The 21,997-nt window shown below is 43.2% G+C and overlaps 1 protein-coding gene across 10 annotated transcripts in view; it reads right to left on the reverse strand.

The window, feature by feature from the left end:
• nedd4l (NEDD4 like E3 ubiquitin protein ligase) overlaps positions 1-21,997 on the reverse strand; it is a 54,824-nt gene that overhangs the window by 4,624 nt on the left and 28,203 nt on the right. For 7 of the 10 annotated variants that reach the window (XM_078272286.1, XM_078272283.1, XM_078272284.1 and 4 more), the window contains 13 exons: positions 21,737-21,925; positions 21,516-21,593; positions 12,833-12,892; positions 11,431-11,568; positions 10,267-10,455; positions 8,275-8,472; positions 6,646-6,723; positions 4,764-4,818; positions 4,163-4,221; positions 3,733-3,798; positions 2,907-3,136; positions 976-1,097; positions 727-797 (listed from right to left, as the gene is read on the reverse strand). In XM_078272286.1, coding sequence (XP_078128412.1) covers positions 727-797; positions 976-1,097; positions 2,907-3,136; positions 3,733-3,798; positions 4,163-4,221; positions 4,764-4,818; positions 6,646-6,723; positions 8,275-8,472; positions 10,267-10,455; positions 11,431-11,568; positions 12,833-12,892; positions 21,516-21,593; positions 21,737-21,925 — 1,533 coding nt within the window. The remainder of the gene's footprint in view (positions 1-726; positions 798-975; positions 1,098-2,906; positions 3,137-3,732; positions 3,799-4,162; positions 4,222-4,763; positions 4,819-6,645; positions 6,724-8,274; positions 8,473-10,266; positions 10,456-11,430; positions 11,569-12,832; positions 12,893-21,515; positions 21,594-21,736; positions 21,926-21,997) is intronic. The other 3 variants (XM_078272282.1, XM_078272285.1, XM_078272287.1) reach the window with 3 other exon arrangements.

Below are 21,997 nucleotides of genomic sequence, written 5' to 3' on the forward strand. Positions count from 1 at the left end.
AGGGCAGATCAACGTTACACACAGAGAAAAAGAAGTGGCTTTTATTTGCAAAATTCATTCTTGGCTGTGTTAAACAACCCTGTGGTCAGTGTCGTTGTAGCTCAATTGCTAGTCTCGCATTGCCAGACCTTCCTCCTTAGAGGGTCTGGCTAGTCCACACAGCATTCCGGGATGGGAGAAAAATGTGCTCTGGTTTACTGGCATGGCTTTAAACCAATCACAATCATCATGAGTTCCGGTGCCACTGCAAAATAGCCTCGGGAAGGAACTTGTTTGTGTGTAACACGTGTACGTTCAAAAGTTGTTTTAGTCGTGCAACATAAAACTCAGATTGGACAGATAGTCTAGCTAGCTGTCTGGATTTACCCTGCAGAGATCTGAGGAGCAGTTAACCATAGTCCTCAGAAATCCACCGGAGTTTAAAATGCCAACACTAAGAAAGCAGAAGGTAACGGACATCCGGCCGAAAAGAGGGACATACGGCGGAAATTCTGGCGGCACCTGAACAATCCCGGAAGTGGAAGGTCGTGGATATAGACTACTCAATTGTTAATAAAAAAAAAAAGAAAAAAAAGAATGCTGATTGTTAAAATAATAAAAATGAATTAGCAAATTAAAAGCATATTCACTAAATACATATTTCTATATGTCTATTTCACAAAGTCAAACAAACAATCAAAAATAATATTAAGGAGTTAATTTAATTTAGTAGCATTGAGATCTTACCACAGACTCCATGTCTTTAAGGGAGATCTGTTTTCCCAGCATCATCTTGTAGAAGGGTCGGATGAAAAAACCTAAGAAAGCAGAAAACAACACTGTGCTGTAACTTTATGTGTGGTGAAAAAAAAAAAAAAGTTTAAAAAACAAATGTGAAAAATGAAAATGTTGCTGAAGAGTTGCAAATACACATAATAACAAAAGATAACATTTCAGTACATTTCTAATGACAGGATCCAAAATAAAGCAGCTTACCATCCAGCAGTTTTCCATGAAACACAGCCATTCCTGCCACACGTCCGATGAACTTAAAATAGGAGAGGTGATCCTCGTTGCACAGGCCAGAGTTGGGATTGATTTGGAGTGTGTAGTTGTCTCTGCACAGACAAGAGAACAAAGGAAGAAAGTCATTTCGATGGTTACAATTCCAGGTTATTCATTAACGGTAGTACCCAATACAGAAAACTTTGTTTCTTGACTGAAATTTCTTTGTTATTTGCAGCTGCAAACAGAACATTTTGAAAAGAAAATGAAGAAAATGGATTGAATGACAGTGGAGGAGACACACCTTTGCCCTTGATTTAATACAACAAACATGAATTACCTCACTGAAACAATCTTGACTTTATAAAGTATGGCTGTGATTTATGTGAGGGGAAAGTTTTTTTTTTTTTTTATAGCAGATAATGTAAAATATGTCATATTTTCACTCCTTACCATGGAAACAAAACCCTGCATGATTCACACAGACGCTGTGTTGGAGCAGCTCACATCTCACTTCGCAAAACATTGTTCAAATATTACATGATATTGTTTTCGCTAAAACAGTGTGACTTTAAAAGCTTGGTTAAGAGCAAAATTTTTCATTCAAAGTGTCTTTATGCACCTAGGAGCAAACACACAAGTGGAGACACAAAACTTTAAGGTGGTTGCTAAGCATCGGCTTTTATTTAATTGGATCTGCATGATAACGTTAAGACAAAATAATAAAAGTTGCTGTGATGAATAATCAGTGTGGTTTCATTTTAAAAGGTTTTAATCATAGTCTTATTTTTTTATTAAATTGAGCAAACGTTTAATTAAAGTAAGGGCTTCTTTTTTTAAATGTCCCTGCCTTTTTAACAGCTTGATTTGGATTATTTATGCTTTGTTACCTTTGCCCTAGATGGCAAAAATGAGAGAGAATCAACAGAGTGATCATCCACTAATGATGGTGCCAGGAAAAGGAACAAAACATAAGTCACTTTAATTATCTTAACCTTTGCTGTATGTGGGAAAGGATGGCTTTATGAATGAGAGGAAAAGTTAATCAGAGTAAAAGGAAACTTTAACAAGTCTCATAGGGAAACAACACGGAAGCTCTAGCCCTTTTGCTCTCTTCAAGCAACCAGACACTTTGACAAAACCAGTCGTTTTACCTCGCAGAACACAGGAGTCGCTGGTCTACCTCTGCCTCAATCGCTTATTTTGTTTGTGTTATTGTGTGATTTTGGTGCTTTAAAAAGGTTAGGAACTAACAAAACTAACACGCTAAACGATCGTGGCAGCGCTAGGCCAGCAACTCCTGTGTTATGTGAGGTAAAATTACCGTTTTTGTCAAAAGGAGTCAGGTGGCTTTGACGAGAGCAAACGGCTTCGGTTCCCGTCAGAAAGGGCTGTTTGACGGCAAGGTGAAGCATACACTGAAACCGGGCCTTTCTGTAGGTGGTTAAATATGTTTAGCACTTTCCATTAGTCAACAGCAGTACATTGCTTTGCTTCTGTGTCAGTACTCCTGCCTGCTTATCCAAACTGGGGGCGTGCCAACCGCCATCGTAATACACTATAAGGTAATTTATACACTGACTCACTTATTTCCTCATCTCCACTTATTTCCTCATTTCCACTTATTTCCTCTTTTCCTCCTTCACTTATTTCCTCTTTTCCTTCACTTATTTCCTCTTCTCCTTCACTTATTTCCTCGTCTCCTTAACTCGTTTCCTCGTCTCCGTCACTTATTTCCTCGTCTCCGTCACTTATTTCCTCGTCTCCGTCACTTATTAATTAAGTATAAGTACCTCATACAACCCCACTTCAAAAAATCGGAACAATCCTTTTAACACTAAGTCCTGTGTCATATCCTGTTTCTCAGTTAGAAGCAGCTCTGTTAATCTTAAAGTCAGCACACACAACAAGCAGAGACTTACGTAGCAGAGTATTCAAACAGGCCGTAGTAAGGATTGAACATCTCCTTCGATAAGAGGAAGAACCACTCTCTGGCCACACCGCCGTAGTCCAATCCTTTCTCTGACTCAAACTCGATCCACAGCCGTGACTTCAGAACATCAGGCCTCTTCAGGGACATGATTCGACGGTAGGATTCCTCAAAGATGTTGTTCCTGTGTAACTTCATCTCGAATCGGTTGGGGATGTCAGCCTAAGATAGTTCACATAGAACTCACTTTAATGCAAATAAAAAAGCATGCTGTAATACATTCAGGTAAAACTAAACTAGGGCTAAGGTACGTGGAAATATGTGACCTCGGCGCAAAGAAAATCTGGGGATTTAACCGACGACCACCTCGTCACAAGCTCGCTTCTCTAACCACTGTCTATAAACTTGCATAGAAATTAATCTCAGTTTTTTATTATTGTTATTATTGTTACTATTTACCCAAGATTAGATTCCAGCATTAGAAAAACAAAAGTTAGGGAAGAAAACAGGCAGTAACATTCAATTCTGCACTCCACCTTCCAAGTGTCGTCACGAAGAAATGTGAAATTATTGATATGAATATTTAGCATGCGATAAACATGTCAAACTCAGTCACGCAGAGTCAAGGCAGTGTAAGGAAAGTTGAAGTATGCAATCAATCAAAATTCTTGTGCGAGGAGAGGATGTGAGGTTTCAACCAAATTTAGCTTTGTTTTATATATATATATATATATATATATATATATATATATATATATATATATAAAGTGCCCCAGCATAAACCAAGAAACCCAAGTATTTTAAAAATCACTTCTTACCGGTTTCTTCAACTTCTTCCTGAAGTAGTCGTACTTCTGCTTGAACTCTCTGGAGTAGGGAACAACCTGCACAGACATCAAACAACACAGCTCAGTTATAAACATTTGGCTTGTGATGTAAATAAGGAAAACTTAATATGCTTCGATTTCTTGTTAAAACAAACAAAAACAAAAAAACTACATGGACTGTAACTTTGGGAGAGGAGTCGGCAACAAGGGAGAAGAATATCTGAAGTGGTACACAGAGTGACACCAAGGTGTCGGCATGCAGCGATGGAGTGATTTATCTTTGTTGTACAAGGACACTGAGGCTGATGATAGAGTGTGACATATAGAACCCCAATGTTAAAAGAAGAACTTGTTGTTGTCTGTGCAGCAAGACAACAACAAGTGGTCTAAAGTGGTGGGGGAGAAGGAGGAAACTACTCACAGGTCCTGTGATAGCCGGACTCTGCAGACGAGGGTCCTCCCACTGTGTGTTCTTTGTATCTGGATGAAACAAACATAAATAACACAAGCTCTTTAGGTAATAAAAGGGTTCACCAAGACCCTTTAGGGAAAGCTAGCGTCAGTCATTTGACTGACAATAAATCACCAAGACATTTAAGAATTGATTATTAATTTATTTCATTTATTAAGCAAAAACCTAAAACTTTGCTGGTTTCTGCTTTTCACATGTGAGGATTTTCTACTTTTTCTCTGTTTTATATCAAAGTAAACTAAACATCTTTAGGTTTTGGACTGAATTATTTGAAGAGGTCACATTTGACTCGGGGAAATGTAAAGGGCACTTTTTCACAATTTCTTTCACAAATTACTCAATTAATCAAAGAAATTATCAACAGATTGATCAGTAATGAAAATACTTGTTAGTTGCAGGCCCTCTTTAACACTATTATGACCATACAACTTTCATTTAAGTGATCAGGCCATCATACAATACATCCTCAACAGCATGACCTGTCCACTGAGTATTTGCTGTAATGGACGAGCCGCTTTGCGGTCCCGGACACTGAAAAATGTCGTCTTACTGTGGTCAATGTAGAAGGTGCGTCCGTCCGAATGAATTCTTTCTTCCCATCCAGGCTAAAAGGAACAAAAAAAAGAAGAAGAGTAAGAAAAAGCTAATTCACCATTAGACAGTACTATTAAAAAAACAGGCCATGTTCAAATAGTAATTTAAAATCCATCCACTTTTTTGTCCTTTTTTATTTTATGCTTGATTGAACGTGACCGAGTATCAAATGGGCCGAACACTGACAGCCCGGCACTGCGGGCGAGGCAAGCTCAATCAAACACTACAAAAGGAACTGAAAGGATTTTCTCTCCTATTTGAGTCAAGGTCTGAGACGTCAGCAAGGCAGGGATACGACCACAACATAAAGGTTAATAACCACTACTAGTTCAAACCAGTACACCACCACTGACACGGTGACCACTCGGTACAGTGCCACAGACACACACACACACACACACACACACACACACACACACACACACACACACACACACACACACACACAAGTAAAACAGTAGATTGAGAGAAAGGGGTGGGGAAAGGGACCGAGACTGACAATGTGTCAAACAGGGTGAACCTAATAGTATGTGTGTTTAAGTATGCTGCTACTGCATGAGAGGAGAGACCAGATTGAAATGCTGATAACACATGCAGCATACAGCCAGTTCCTTCCTCTAACATGTATAGCTCCTTTCTCTCCCACCCTCTGCCCCCTTTGTTCAACCCGGTTCTTCTCCTTCAGTGCTTCTAGTTCGTTCTCATTCCCTCCCTAACAAATGCCCGGTGCGCCTTGCCTCAATCCACTTTCCCGACTCGTCTTATCTGTGCCTCAGACACTGAAACAAGTACACAGACATGGAGCAGACGGAGGGATCCCAGGAGAATGGTCAGGAGCTCCAAATGTTAATCATAGAAGCGCATAGAGAGAGGAAGTGGGGTAAAATACTTATGATGAAAAGGAAGGGAAAGGTACAGCCCATCCATGCCGGTCATGAAAGAGAAAAGATACAGAGAGAGAGAGAGAGAGAGAGAGAGAGAGAGAGAGAGAGAGAGAGAGAGAGAGAGAGAACGAAAGAGAGAGAGAGAACGAAAGAGAGAACGAAGAAAAGAAAAAGAAAGCGCAAGGCTGTCTGCAGGCATTTGACCAGACCGGACCAGACAGGTAGAAAGGCAGGCAGAGGGAGGGAGGCACCAACCAACCTCCTCTGGTAGGTTCTGCCAAACAGACATGGCCAGCATACATTAGATCCACCAGAACGGAGAGAAAAAAAGAGAAAGAGGAAGAGAGAACACACACACATGCACACATCACACAAGCCTGTGAGATGTACAAAACTATGAAGCTTTGGTTATTCAACAGCTACCTACAGTAACATTTGTTGGGGGTTTGTCTTTGTCAAACAGATAATAGTGCAGGTGGCAGACAGTCTTTGCCTCCTAAATAGGGATTATCACTCAGCCCCCAGACTCTGCTTTCTCATCCTCGCCCGTGACATTCTCCCACTGACACCCTCTTTTCTAACAGGACTAAAAAAGGAGATGTCTGATACAGTCTGATCACAAGACCATGCCTCATTCTTTTCCTCAAAAGCCACTTCATTCACATAGCTAAAACACCTTTTAAGGTGACCTGTAGGTAAACAAACAAAATTATAAGAAAAGCCGCTGATGGTGCAACAAGGTCAAATAAATACCTTTTCTCATTCAAAGTTTATCTTAGGGAACTGGTTACACAGTTACGGTAATCTACATAGAATGATCTAGAACACATAATAAAGTACATCTTGGTAACAGCAAGTTAATGAGTGAGTAATGAGTGAACAAAGCGAGGCAATTATTGGGATCTATGAGGTTGTTGTAGGGTACGCAGTTGGTCTTATTGTGACTGTACTTACAGGAAGAGGACCAAGTTCACCAGGCTCCATTGAGTTCTTATTCCTCATATAGACTGGATATTTCAACCTGGGATCCTCCTGGTTGTCAAAAGAGAGAGGGAGGGAAGGAAGAGATAGAGAAATGCTAATTATTTATTCCAATACAGGGTGAAGAAAAATGACTGAATATAACACAACTCCTTGGTCTGAGGAGCTGAATCCTATTAAGGACTGAAGTAAATGTCTGATTGACTTTCACACCACCAGATGTCACTGCAACATCCTGGAATATCAACACTAACTGCTGCCCTAGATTTGTAGTGTCTATTTATCAACTAGAACTGTCAAAATAACAGCCCACAACCGCATGCAGAAACAAAAATAATAATCCACTTGTAAATTGTATAGCTTCATTTGCCTTATACTGTACACTTTATTTTAGGGTCAAAACAGGTTTTAATGGAAAGAATGTGAATTGGTACTAATTATAAAGAAAATAGAAACAAAGGTGTAAGACAGTTATATCGGTTTAGTTGAGTTTTTACACAGCTGTTTACAAGTTTCTGTAGACAGCTTTTGAAACTTTGAAATTTAAACCTAAGTAAATACTCATTCATTGTTCGTTATTGGAACTTCATATATAGAAGAAGAAAAGTTATTATTAGTCACACACAATCGTACAGTATAATGTAGTGAAATTAAATCTCTGAATTGAACCCATCTTATAAGCATTAGGAGCAGTAGACTCCACATAGCGTCTGGGGAGCTAAATGGGGTTCAGTGTCTTGCTCAAGGACACTTTGACATATAGGAGGCCGGGATCGAACCGCCAATCTTGTGGCCGGCCCCCTCTACCTCTGAGACTGAGCCACAGCCACCTCCTTGGGGTATGCTCATAGACTGTATATTAACAGACAGAGCATGTGTGACATCACCCATTGGTTTGTGGAGATCTGCTAGGAGTCGTGGAGTTTGCCGTTACTGGCGCAGCCATCCTGGTTGTGGATGTGACGATTTTAGACAAGAGGGAGGTGTGATGGAGGAGCTGCTTACACTCTATATTACGTTACACACTTTCACTGGCAATCACATCATAGCCACGCCCTAAAACACCCCCTGCTTTATCGCCGATTTTAAAATCAACGAGAGCATAATAAAAAAAAAATGAACATCATTCTGTGTTGCAGAAGACTTAAAACTAGCGATTGAGACCATAAACTCCTTATGAAAATGTTTACTGAGGTAATACATCAGGTGAGAAGTGGGTCACTTTCTCATAGACTTCTACAGAAACCAACCTCCTTTTACAACCGCACGTGTCGCCCCCTGCTGGAATTCAGATAGAATGCAGGTTTAAGGCACATCCGCATTTGCAGCACTTCGCCGAACCGGATGCATTGTCCATGAATATTAACAGTCTATGGGTCGGCTGACTTTGTGCTTGATTTGATGCAAGCAGTTCATTGGATCTCAACTTATATTCCCTATAATTATTACCAAATAACAGTTTCTTTCCTGGAAACTTAGTAGGAAATTGTTAGGAAATTACAGCTCTGCAAATTAAAGCTTCACCCTTTAGTCATATGTTTCATATTTTCAAGCCTAAATTATAATTCAGTTACAGCTTGTTACCACGGTGTGTTAGCTCACCCAGGTGGTGATTCTGCTGTTGTGGTCGATGAAGAAAGGCCGTCCATTGGGGGCTATCCTCATCTCCCAGCCTGGGGGCAGGAAGCTCTGCTGTGTCTTGGGCTGGGACTTGGGGGAGCTGTAGGGGGACGGCTGGGGAGACTGCGGGTTGGAGAACGTGTCCTTTACAGCCCTCCGCACCTGGATGTTGTTGGCTCCCTGGAACCAAAATGGAAAAGTTAAATTAAGCCTAATCACTATCACTCCTATTAGACTAAAAAGGGGAGCACTAAAGTTATAACCAAATGTGAATGAATGATCCTTTGAAACACAACACACAATAACAAGGACGTAAACCAGTCTTCCAAGAGTTGCCTTCGTATTCTGTTAGAAAACTGGATACGATTAGAAAAACCATCCCCATCGCCGAATTTTCTTTTGATTCACGTGTAAAGAGGGACGGAGCTAATCAACAACCATGCTGCGTACGTCGGCCTGTCAAGTTGTCCAATCAAAATTCTACAGATCTCAGCTTTTACTGATTCCCTGGATATTCCCTCTGAGGCTTAATGGTACAGTAACCACTTTTTTGTTGATTTTTACTCCTTCATTGTTCCACAGGATATAAAAGTCCAAGAAAAACGTAAGATGTTTTACTGTAAAATGACCAAAACTCTTTATGAATCTATTTCTGGTAATAGATGGAGACCATGGTCATGTAATACCACTATTCCAGAAACCATGTATCTACAGGAAACCTGACATTTCTGGCATGTTAAAAACTTCTGAAGCAACATTAAACAAACATTAAGTTACTCAGGCTAATGAGTGTTCCCAAATCACATTCATTTAGCAGTAATTATCACTGACAGATCTCATTTTTCAAGAGAAAAGACTGCATTAATTAATCCACAGACCTCTCACCTCTTCTGAAAGTTGTAATTACAATTTTCTGAAGAGTGTTTCACTTCCTTTTACCTCTACAATGCCTTGTTAACACACAGACGCACACAGACATACACCTTAATTAAACCTTCTTCAGGACAGTTCCCTTGGTAGTAGCACCGAGTCAAGCCATTAAATGCAGTAAGAGGTCAAAACGAGACCAACTGTTTGTGTGGTGTATTTATAGCTACACCGCACAGTTTAAAGTTAAATGTGCACAGGCAATAAGTAACTTCATCAAAAGTTTCACAAGTTTTCTAAAATGTCAGCTGCTTTGAGCTGCAAGTGCATGTTCAGACACACACACCATCACAAACACACCTTAATGTTCTCACAAAGGAGCCATGCCGTACAAATTAATCTTCAAATGCTACCTATGAGACCTCATTTTTATTTGCTTTTGTGGTTGCCTTTGTGTTACTAAAATGGCTTCTAGATTTAAGGATGTTTAGTTTCCGAGATCAATATCAATGATTTGGATATCCCTGGGTTTGCTTTAGCAAATTACAGCAGTCATTTGGGACCTGTGATCCATTCAAATAATGTATTCTTCCAGCAGTAACTGAATCTACCATCTTGGATTTACCACACCAGCCTCACACTGTTATGGCTTTACAACACACTGTGCTGCAGAATGAAAAGCAAACAAACTCATGAATAACAAAAGGTGAAGTAAAGCTCGAACCATTTCATGTTGGTCCAAGCTTTACTCATATTTAATGAAGATGGAAAAAAGAGCAGTATGAAGAAAGAAAATCATCCTCAATGGAGAGATGAAAAGAAGGGATGAGATGAAAAGATTTCCACAGGGTTGTTAAGCATTAAGAGAGCGAAAAGCAGCATCAAGACAGAGTTTACCTGAAAGAAAGAGAGATGAGAAAAACGGTGTAATATTAAAGAAGGAAATTGAGGATTGGCTGATGGTAGATGTTTGAGGATCATGATTTAGTCATATTCAAAGGGATGGTAATGAAGGATTGCATGACAAGGAAGTGTGGAAGGGTAGAGATTGAAGAAAAAAGGGAAAGGATATGGAAAAGCGGGACAGTACAGGTGATTTATTCTCACCTCCAAGGGGGTGGAAAGGGTGACAGTAGGGGAGCTGAGACTACGAGGTCGTCGGACTTGGGGCTCATGGAGGTGGTTGTTGGAGGCATTGGAAGAGGAGGAGGGGGTGGATGGGGGTGCCGGGGCCGGGGCCGAGGCTCCTCCTGATGCTTCTGCTGCTGCTGAGGTGCTGGCTCCGTCTTCAGTCAGCTGTCAGTAAAAATAGCACTTTTGAGGTTAAGCGGGGTTGGAATAAGGTTGTGAAAAAAAACTAAACATGTTCTCATCATAGCCATGTTGGCTGTCAGGAGAGGTTTGTCTGCAATGGGAAGGTCTGGATGCAAGCTTTTCTCTCAGGAAAATGAGTTCCTAAAGTGTCAAAAGCATGGGTCATATAGGCCCAAGAAGACAATCAATAATGTTGCTTAAAGTATAATGATTAAGATTAGGCATCCAACTTAAAAAGCAGGGACGAAGGCTTGGGATCAGTTACATAATAATCCTAACCCAAGTGGCTGGTATAATAAGATATGAGTATGTACCAAAAACAAAGCAATGCTATGATTTTGTTATGTTAATCATTTGGTAGAGTAATAACAAAAACAGATGAGAATCGTAGAACGAGAAGACCAGGTGATGAGAGACAACAGAAAATTTATGATATGAGCGGCGGTGGTCTGCTAAAAGCAGATATGAAAGGGTGGATTTCAAAGAGGTGAGGGATTAAACATACACCCAGTCCCATTTAGTCTCTCCTTGAGCTCAGACTATCTGGAGCTGCCACATTTGCAGAGAGAACGACAGGGGGAAGACAAGTGGAAAAACAGGGTAGAAATGGGAAAAGGGAAGGAAAAGTGGTGGTTGCAGTTCCATGCCAGTGTTTAGACAGGCGTGACCAATACAGAGCTGCACTTCATCCAGAGTATCAAACTAAATGCTAGACAAGAGGAGGAAGACATACAGTAAAGTTGGACAGAAGAGGAAACCGGGGAGAGAGAAAGACAGAAAAGGAGCCTTTGAAGTCGCAAAGCTGTCTCTCTTTCCGTCATTCTTTATGGCTACACAGAGGAGAAACAGAGGGGGAATAGAGGAAGAGGTCCGACACACAGGCCTAGGCCATGACGGGTCGAAGGAAAGGTCCAGTCCTATGCATAGAGTCCAGCTCAGCCTTTAGACCTGCTGTACCTGCACAATTGGCCTAGTCCAGGTAGTGGTGCGGCTGTTATGGTTGACGTAATAAGTTCTTCCCTTGCCGTCCTTCCTCTCCTCCCATCCAGGGGGCAGGCCAGGGGTGGTCAATGCGTAAGCAGTCGCCGAGGGAGACTGGCCAAGTGTAGAGAGAGAGCAAAGCAAAGACAACTAATCAGTACATGCTGGTATGCGTAAGGATATGTGGAGGGATATACAAAATTCTGTACATCTATCAAGGACAACACAACAGCTTTTAAAATCTTTTCCCATTTAAGCTGTGCAGCACAGTGACAGAAACAGTTTAGGAACAACATGTAACAAAAGATTATTTTTTTTCTTCGATGGAAAAGTAGGTGACTGTCGGACGTGAACCTTCACCCACAAATGACAATGAAACACAGAGTTGTACTAAAACAAACACCACATGGGCAAAAGTAGTGAATCATTACTACTTTGCTGAGTGAACAATAAACCATTAGTAGCATAAAGATTCCTGAAATAGTCAACCAAACTATCACAACATTAACTGCGGTGGAATTTTAGTTGTGTCTGCGCAGGGATAGCAGCCTCGAACATTGGACACCAGAGATGTCCCAAGCTTATCGGGCATATTTCTTTACTGTACTCCACAATGCAAGCATTTTGATGCATATGTGAGTGAACTTTGGGGTGTGTAAATGTGTAAAAATAATTAGGTGCGCTTAAATGTCTCTCTAAGTTCAGACACTGAGGTTAGCAAAATGCTAGTCTTTATCCTTGACGTTCCACTTCCGGGATTGCTCTGGTGCTGCAGGAAATTCCGCCAGATGCATGCATTTTCGCTGATGTCCATTTCCTTCCGCTTTCTTTGTGTTGGAATTTTAAACTCTGGTGGATTTATGAGGACTATGGTTGACTGCTCCTCAGATCTCTGCAGGGTAAATTGAAACAGCTAGCTAGACTGTCTGTCTGTCTGTCTGTCTGACGACTATTTTACAGCGGCTCCATGCCGTGAGTTTAGCACCGCCCATGACGATTGTGATTGGTTTAAAAAAATCCCAATAGACCAGAGCACGTTTTTCTCCCATCCCGGAATGCTGTGTGGGGTAGCCAGACCCTCCTCCACTCCACAGCGTGTTGATGGTCTGGCAAAGCGAGCAAAACTTGCAAAATGCAGACTGGTTTACAAGCGTGAATGTTTCTGTAGTTCCAACAAATCCAGCAGAGTGATACATCTTCTTTCTAGTGGATCATGTCACACACACCCCCCACACACACCCCCCCCCCCTGCTTGGGACAACTGCTGATCTAAATAAGCCATCCACTTCAGCCAAGTGTAGGAAATAAATCATAAAACTAGTCAGGGGAGACATATAGCTCATCCTATGTTTAAACTGTATATAAACTGAGATATTACCATGGACTCCTCACCACCTGAGACAGTTTGAGCTCTTGTTCTTCTGGTCTGGGAAGCCTGCTGGTGGTAGACAACAGGGTAAGACGGCCTTTAGTTCACAGTATGTTATGTTTTCAATGCCAGGGTGTAAGTAACAGAGCAAGGCGGGGGGAGTGTTTGGGTAGTAGTGAAGGTTGAGTGAGGAAAAACTGAATGCACAGGGTGGGGGGAGATTAAATCGCAAAGGAGGTGGGGAGTGACAGAAAGGGGGAAGATTCCTCCACTGAAGCATACGAGCTGCGAGGTTGACGACGGGTAGCAGGAAGGAGCACAATCAATTTGGACGTGATTACACAAAATGTAGGTTAGGGAAGCTTTTAGCAGTGTGCTGCCAGAAACTTTCAAGAAGAGTAAATCAACTTAAATATTAAGACAGACAAAGAAAAGAATCATGACAGTCAAAGCCACAGAAGCTTGCATTTCCCTGCTGAAAGGAAGACATTTTTCATCATTATTTTCCCTGAACAGTAAATGTATTCCCAGTCGGTGCAGGCATCTTTAATCTCAACCAAAATTGAAAAGGATGTTCAAGATACAGTAACACCAGTCAGAGAAAACAGTTCTGTGTCCTGAAAATGTTAGAGCAGTGAAAGTGATTTACTGTGCTGAAGATCGAAGAAAGTTCACAAAAAGGAGTTTGAATCTCAGACATGAACTGTAAGAAAATGACATTGCAGGGGGAAAAAAACAATAGAAATTGTAGTTTCATCAAAGCAATTCAAAAGACATGTAAGATGTCAATACCAGTGTAGTTCAGCAGTTCAGCAGTGGTTAAAGACACTGGATGTTGTTCTGCTTATTACTTTACTATAAACCTGGCAGACATTTAAAGTCAACACACAACATCGAATTAAAAGATAAGTGTGGTGGTATTTTTATTATTGTCAACAAATACCAGGGTTTCCCGCAGAAAATTTGTTAGTTAAGGTGGTAGAATTGGGGTTGCCATCTGCCATCTAAAGTATTTATTTTAAATAATAATATATAATTCATAAATAACCAGCTTTTCAAAATAACAGTTGCAATGTGCAATTTTCAGCTCAGTAAACTATTTAAAAAACATGTGCTATAACAGTGTTACTCGCATGGCTCCCATTATCCTCCGTGACACGCTCTCTCCCACTTCGCCTGACAACTCTTCGCCAAAACAAACAGCTCTGAGATAACTCACTCAAAGCAGATAGTATGCGTGAAATAAAAATAGGACACGTAATTTCACTGTGTGTAGTGTTTAACTACGCTAACTAATCGTGTGTTGTGAACCGCGTGTAGTGATTTAAAAAAAACAGACAACAGCTGTGTCTCAAAGACCGGGCAACAGCCGGGACGTTGAGAATCCACGCGCGAGAGGAGATGATAGTTCCAGTCACTTTGTCATGTATTCACTTCGCTGAAACAAGAGAAGAAAGCCTCACTGATGTGAAGAACAGGACAGAGATACATATGCTCTCTGCCTGCCATATGCCAACGCTCCGGTAAGTCCACTCACCCTGTCAAAAAACCCAATTTTTACCCCAATGACCTTAGTAATTATAGACCCATCTCTAAATTATCTTTTATGTCCAAAATCCTGGAAAAAGTAGTTGTCCAGAAGATTTCCTCTTTCCTTAATAGTTTTAATATATTGGATAAATGACCAGGGCCTCGACGGACCAGACCCGGGCAGCAGAGGCTGGCTCTGGGGACGTGGAATGTCACCTCTCTGTGGGGGAAGGAGCCGGAACTTGTGCGGGAGGTGGAGCGCTACCGGTTAGATCTGGTGGGGCTTACCTCTACGCACAGTCTTGGTTCTGGAACCATACTCCTGGATAGGGGTTGGACTCTTTTCTTCTCCGGAGTTGCCCAGGGTGTGAGGCGCCGGGCGGGTGTGGGGATACTCACAAGTCCCCGGCTGAGCGCCGCTACGTTGGAGTTTAACCCGGTGAACGAGAGGGTCGCCTCCCTACGCCTGCGGGTTGTGGGGGGGAAAACTCTGACTGTTGTTTGTGCATATGCACCAAACAAGAGTTCGGAGTATTCGGCCTTCTAGGAGACCTTGAGTGGAGTCCTGCATGGGGGCTCCAGTCGGGGACTCCATAGTTCTGCTGGGGGGACTTCAACGCGCACGTGGGTAATGATGGAGACACATGGAGGCGTGATTGGGAGGAACGGCCTCCCTGATCTAAACCAGAGTGGTTGTTTGTTGTTGGACTTCTGTGCTAGTCATGGATTGTCTATAACGAACACCATGTTCGAACATAGGGATGCTCATAAGTGTACTTGGTACCAGAGCACCCTAGGCCAAAGGTCAATGATCGATTTTATAATCGTTTCATCTGATCTGAGGCCGTATGTTTTGGACACTCGGGTGAAGAGAGGGGAGGAACTGTCAACCGATCACCATCTGGTGGTGAGTTGGGTCAGGGGGTGGGGGAAGACTCTGGACGGACCTGGTAAGCCCAAACGGGTAGTGCGGGTAAATTGGGAACGTCTGGAGGAGGCCCTGTCCGACAGACTTTCAACTCACACCTCCGGCGGAGCTTTTCGTGCATCCCTGTGGAGGCTGGGGGGCATTGAACCCGAGTGGACAATGTTCAAAGTTTCCATTGCTGAAGCTGCGGTGAGGAGCTGTGGTCTTAGGGTCTTAGGTGCCTCAAGGGGCGGTAACCCACGAACACCGTGGTGGACACCGGTGGTCAGGGAAGCCGTCCGACTGAAGAAGGAGTCTTTCCGGGATATGTTATCCCAGACGACTCCGGAGGCAGTTGCAAGGTACCGAAGGGCCCGAAGGGCTGCAGCCTCTGCCGTGAAAGAGGCAAAGCAGCGTGTGTGGGAGAAGTTCGGAGAAGACATGGAGAAGGACTTTCGGTCGGCACCAAGGTACTTCTGGAAAACCGTTCGCCACCTCAGGAGGGGGAAGCGGGGAACCATCCAAGCTGTGTACAGTAAGGATGGGACGCTGTTGACCTCAACTGAGGAGGTAATAGGGCGGTGGAAGAAGCACTTTGAGGAACTCCTAAATCCGACTAATACGCCCTCTATGGTAGAGGCAGAGCTGGAGGATGAGGGGGGATTGGCATCAATTTCCCTGGTGGAGGTTGCTGAGGTAGTTAAACAACTCCACAGTGGCAAAGCCCCAGGAATTGATGAGATCCGTCCAGAAATGCTTAAAGCTCTGGGTGTGGAGGGGTTGTCTTGGTTGACACGCCTCTTCAACATTGCGTGGAAGTCTGGGACGGTGCCTAAGGAGTGGCAGACCGGGGTGGTGGTTCCCCTTTTTAAAAAGGGGGACCAGGCGGTGTGTGCCAATTACAGGGCTATCACACTTCTCAGCCTCCCCGGTAAAGTCTACTCCAAGGTGCTGGAAAGGAGGGTTCGATAGTCGAATCTCAGGTTGAAGAGGAACAATGCGGATTCCGTCCTGGTCGTGGAAGAACGGACCAGATCTTTACTCTCGCAAGGATCCTGGAGGGAGCCTGGGAGTATGCCCAACCAGTCTACATGTGTTTTGTGGATCTGGAGAAGGCGTATGACCGGGTGCCCCGGGAGATACTGTGGGAGGTGCTGCAGGAGTACGGGGTGAGGGGGTCCCTTCTCAGGGCCATCCAATCTCTGTACGACCAAAGCAAGAGCTGTGTCCGGGTTCTCGGCAGTAAGTCGGACTCGTTTCAGGTGAGAGTCGGCCTCCACCAGGGCTGCGCTTTGTCACCAATCCTGTTTGTAGTATTTATGGACAGGATATCGAGGCGTAGTCGGGGTGGAGAGGGGTTGCAGTTCGGTGGGCTGGGGATCTCATCGCTGCTTTTTGCAGATGATGTGGTCCTGATGGCATCATCGGCCTGTGACCTTCAGCACTCACTGGATTGGTTCGCAGCCGAGTGTGAAGCGGCTGGGATGAGGATCAGCACCTCTCAGCAGGAAACCGATGGAGTGCCTTCTCCAGGTAGGGAATGAGTCCTTACCCCAAGTGAAGGAGTTCAAGTACCTTGGGGTCTTGTTCGCGAGTGAGGGGACAATGGAGCGGGAGATTGGTCGGAGAATCGGCACAGCAGGTGCGGTATTACATTCAATTTATCGCACCGTTGTGACGAAAAGAGAGCTGAGCCAGAAGGCAAAGCTCTCAATCTACCGGTCAGTTTTTGTTCCTACCCTCACCTATGGTCATGAAGGCTGGGTCATGACCGAAAGAACAAGATCCAGGGTACAAGCGGCCAAAATGGGTTTACTCAGGGGGGTAGCTGGCGTCTCCCTTAGAGAGAGGGTGAGAAGCTCAGTTATCCGTGAGGAGCTCGGAGTAGAGCCGCTGCTCCTTTGCGTCGAAAGGAGCCAGTTGAGGTGGTTCGGGCATCTGGTAAGGATGCCCCCTGGGCGCCTCCCTAGGATCCCAATGATCCCAATGGATCATGTGCATTGCTCATCCTCCTAGACCTCAGCGCTGCTTTCGACACCATCGATCATGGCATTCTTATTGATCGCCTGTCTCAAGCTGGTTTAAATCATATTTGACAGAGAGAACTTTCTCTGTCAAACTGGTTACAAGTTCTCCTCTCTAGTGGGTATTAAATTCGGCGTCCCCCAAGGATCAGTTCTTGGCCCCATGTTAGTCTTCCCATGAAAAGCTTAACGTAAATTACCATTGCTATGCTGATGATACACAACTGTACTTACCCATCTCCCCTGGTTGCACCTCATCAATTAACAAAATGTTTAGCTGTTTGGAAGACATTAAATCCTGGATGGCAGCAAACTTCCTCCAGTTAAATGAAAAGAAAACAGATGATTTTATTTGGATCCCCCACCTCTATAAACAACCTGAGCAACGCCCTTGGTCTTCAAATTTACAGTGCAAGGTCAGAAACCTAGGTGTTCTCTTTGACAGCTCTCTTAATTTTAATAAACAAGTCAGCTCTGTTGTTAAAGGTAGCTTTTACCAGCTTAGAACAGTAGCTAAGCTGAAATACTTTTTATCTAAGAACGATCTCGAGACAATCATTCATGCTTTTATTACTTCACACTTAGACTACTGCAATTCACTATACACAGGCCTAACCCAATATAATTTAAACAGACTCCAATTAGTCCAGAATGCTGCTGCTAGACTCCTCACTGGCACCAAAAAGTATGACCACATAACTCCAGTTTTAGCTGAGCTTCATTGGTTGCCAGTGAAAGTCAGACCGAATCGATTTTAAAGATTTACTTTTTGTTTTTAAAGCACTCCATGGTCAAGCCCCTCCGTATATTTCCGATCTCCTGTCTACTTACTCTGCTGCCAGGGCACTCAGGTCCACAACCCAACAACTCTTTGTCATCCCCCGGACACGCCTAAAAACCAGAGGGGACCGAGCCTTCTCTGTAGTAGCCCCCAAACTCTGGAATTCTCTCCCACCCCATATCAAATCATGTAATACAATTACTAGTTTTAAATCAAATCTGAAGACGCATTTTCACTCTCTTGCTTTTAACTACCTTTGATTTTTTTTTTTTTTCAGAGCTATGAACTGAACCCAACTTTTTCTTACCTTTTTGTATTTACAAACGTTCCATTGCTGTTTTTTTTTCTTTTTTTCTCTGTTATTTTATTTAATTCTTCCTCTGTTTAATTATATTCATGGTACCTTGCACACTTGATTAAGTATCTTTAAGGCATACTGTTTCTGCCTTCCCTGCTCTACTTGTAAAGCACTTTGGGTCAACTGTTGTTCGTTTAAATGTGCTATACAAATAAAACTGACTTGACTTGACTCTGCCCGGGCATGCCCCAGCTGCCCGCACAAACTCCCACAAACAACAATGCACGTGACGGTGAAATGGCTTCCGGATTTATCCCTTTAAATGTGAATAAACGACAGTTACACTCACCGCCAGCAAATGCTCTTTCCGTTGTGATTGGTGGTATCTTGACAACTCGCCGTTACCTTGTTTCCTACAGACTGTGTTGATGCGACTTGTACATTACAGCCACTCAAACAGGACAGAGTAACACAGCGGATATTTTTCTTTTCATTTTTTTTATGACTTAGTTAAGGTGGCTGGCACGTGTTAAGGCGGCCGCCTTAACTGCAAAGTGCTGCGGGAAACCCTGAATACCAAGACCAAAACCAATAATGATTGATTCTACTAACAAATATTGTCTGTGCAGCAAATGCCTGACATACAGTAGCTTATTTCTGGGTGCCGTAGGCCTCCATTGTTGTGCAAAAACTATTTAAATGAGCCTCACTGTTGCACTGGGTGACATGTTCCTTCATTACCATGAACATAGCCACTATAGTTTATTTTGAATCAATCCCACACACAACTAGCCTGACAAGCCAGACCCACATCAAGATGTTGGCTCTGGGAACTCACCATTGACGGAGCTCAATCCGAGGGGCGGGATAAACGGTTGTCTTTCAAATTCCCTCTGCACGCAACAGGATAGCGCTACAACCAGGCAGCACAACGAAGAAGGTAGCGAAGCTAGTTGATAAATTAAACTTTTGCCGTAGCCGGTCGGCAAAATTCCGAACACATCTTCCTTTTTTAAGAATGATTTCAGTGTCGTTCTTTGTTCTTTTCTCAAAGAAAAGCTTAACTCCAAGTCTTCCAGAAGACCGCTGTTCCCAGCAGCAGCAGCCATAAGCCCGCCTTACGACTCTATACAATGTGATTGGCCTGACCAGAGTTTGGTTTTTCCAGCTCGCAAGCCGACGGAGAGGGCCTAGACCCCCCTAGCTTCAAAATAAATTTGCTGCCACTAGGGTGTGTCTAGATTTCTAGGCTAACACACAACATCCTGCTTCTGTTAATAATCACCAGAGGACTAAATGTGTATTAATCTACGACTGAAAATAGTCCCCAACAAATAACACTATTTACTCCTGTTCGAGTAACGTTTCCTAAAAACTACAAAGCCCAGCTGTTTTGGGAAATTACTGAGCCTTTAAAAAAAAAAATGAAACTATACATTTGTGACCCGTTCGTCTTCAGTAGGAACCAATGGGTTTGAGGCTGAGTGCTATAGACAGGGTAGGGAAATCGGAAAGTATTGAATGACGGACTAACACATTGTTGGTTTTGGTATCTTTATGGGATTTAATGACAATAGGAAAAATATAGATTAATACTAGCTTTATCCTTTAAGGGTAACTGACAAGACAAGCGTCAAGACAAGTGAAGGCTACCTTTATCCAAGAGGGAATGTCATATCCATTGGTGGGTAGAAACAGCACCCATCCACCTGCATACACATTTAATATCTTGTGGAACTGTAACTAGCCTTCCCTAAGTCCTCACACTAACAACTGCTGATTATATTTCTCCTCTGAAGGCTTCTTTACGAGCCTCCTGTTATCCAGTCCTTCAAGGGAAAAAAGGCTGACATCAGCACCTGTACTTTTCCTCGGTTTGACAATGCAAAGCTCACTGCTGTGACTCAGCTGTGTGACAAACATCTGACTCAGATCTTGTCAGAGTTTATTCGAGCTGAATCCCCACTGATGCTATGACTCAGGACTCTCTGGTGAACGTGTGATCTGATGTGTGGTGCTGACCTTAAAAAGGTGCAGTAAGCGATGCTGCGTAAAGATTGTTGATTGTAGATTCATGGATGTGCATTGCCATAGCAACCAGTGAAACACTTCTGCTAGTGTCTCTGCTGACTAAACGAAATTTGGCAGAGTCGATGTTAGCTCATGTTAGGTTGTGGATTAGCAAACTGTCGCTACTGCTGTAAAGCCGACCAGTTGGGTGCAGTCATCACAAACAATGGCAAACGAACGAGGTTAAACTGACCTATTGAAAACAGCAAACGTTATTACTCACTAGTCCATCAGGACAATAGCCCTCATCAGTTTTCATTCCTTTGAAATCACGGAGATTTCTGCAGCGTTGAAAAGCCTCACTGATGTTACTAAGGCTCTTCCTCCTTTCCCCGTTTATTCAACTTCTTTTTTATTTCTATTCTTAAAAGACCTTTTCCTCTTTTGTTGTTTCTCAGCGATCTCTTGATAACTCCTGGCCAGCCCCGGCACCATCACATGCTGCCTCCCCCTCTACCACCCCTCCCCCATCACTCGCTTACACGAGCAACTGGCGCCGCCTGTTGCTGATTGGCTGGAATAGTGTTTTGGTGCTCTTGCGCACCTTTCTGTTTGTTTTGCATTTACACAGCCAGGGCTGTGTAGGAACACCAGATTTGTTTTTTGAGCGCACACAGACGAAAGAGAGCTAAGTGCCCGTGAGGAGATATTCGCTGAATTTGACAAAAAGTGTATTGGATTAAAATCGCTTACTATACGGCGTCTATCTTTGCCAATGGTTTCTACTGGAATGGTAATTCTGCTGGCACACAGCTATAACGCCAATATTTCTACAATACATCAAACATAGCTGCGAGTGAATCACAAAGAGTAGTAGTGGGAGAGGAGGGGGAGGAAGAGGTGTGGTTATCCTACAGAGGCAAGAAGAAAGGAGGTACCAGTAAAATCGAAGAAGCACAGAGAGCAGGAAGGAAGGGTGAGGAGGAAGCACATATGAGCCTAGCGTGAACAAGACATTTTAGATGCAAGCAGGAGCAAAGAAGGTGATTTGATGGGCGGTACACCCACAGCACTGAGACATGCAAAGGAAAGGGAGAAAGAGATAACGATGGAGAAAAATGTGAGGGTTGAGAAATATGTACCATAAGAGGAGGAGCCTGGGCCTGATCACTGACACCATCCGTCATACTTGAGGATCGGAGTCTGTTTGACAGCTGGCTCTGTTAAACAAAAGTAAGCGTGGGAAAGAAGAAAAAAAGACTTTATTGCTAGCACTGCCTGCCACTTTAATGTCGGACAGAAAAAGACCTGCCTACATTTACACCATTAAGTCATTCAAACGTGGAGAAAATTGCAGTCTCACCAGAGCAGAGCTGGGCCCTGGCACTTCGCCGTTGGTATCCGGAGTAAGTGACAGCCTCAGATTTAAATCTTCAGAGAAATCCTGGGTGACAGGTGTCTGTGGTAGTTGTGGTGTCAAGACTGTAGAGGGGCCAGGCAGAGACTGGGCCAGGCTTTCACTAGGATCCTCTTCTGTGATGAGATCCCAGGACTACAAGGGTTACAACGAGACACAGCCATGAAACAATAATATCATTTTAGTGACCTTATCACTTGAGATAGC

The sequence above is a fragment of the Sander vitreus genome, chromosome 16 (genome assembly GCF_031162955.1).
Source record: "Sander vitreus isolate 19-12246 chromosome 16, sanVit1, whole genome shotgun sequence".
Lineage (NCBI taxonomy): Eukaryota > Metazoa > Chordata > Actinopteri > Perciformes > Percidae > Sander > Sander vitreus.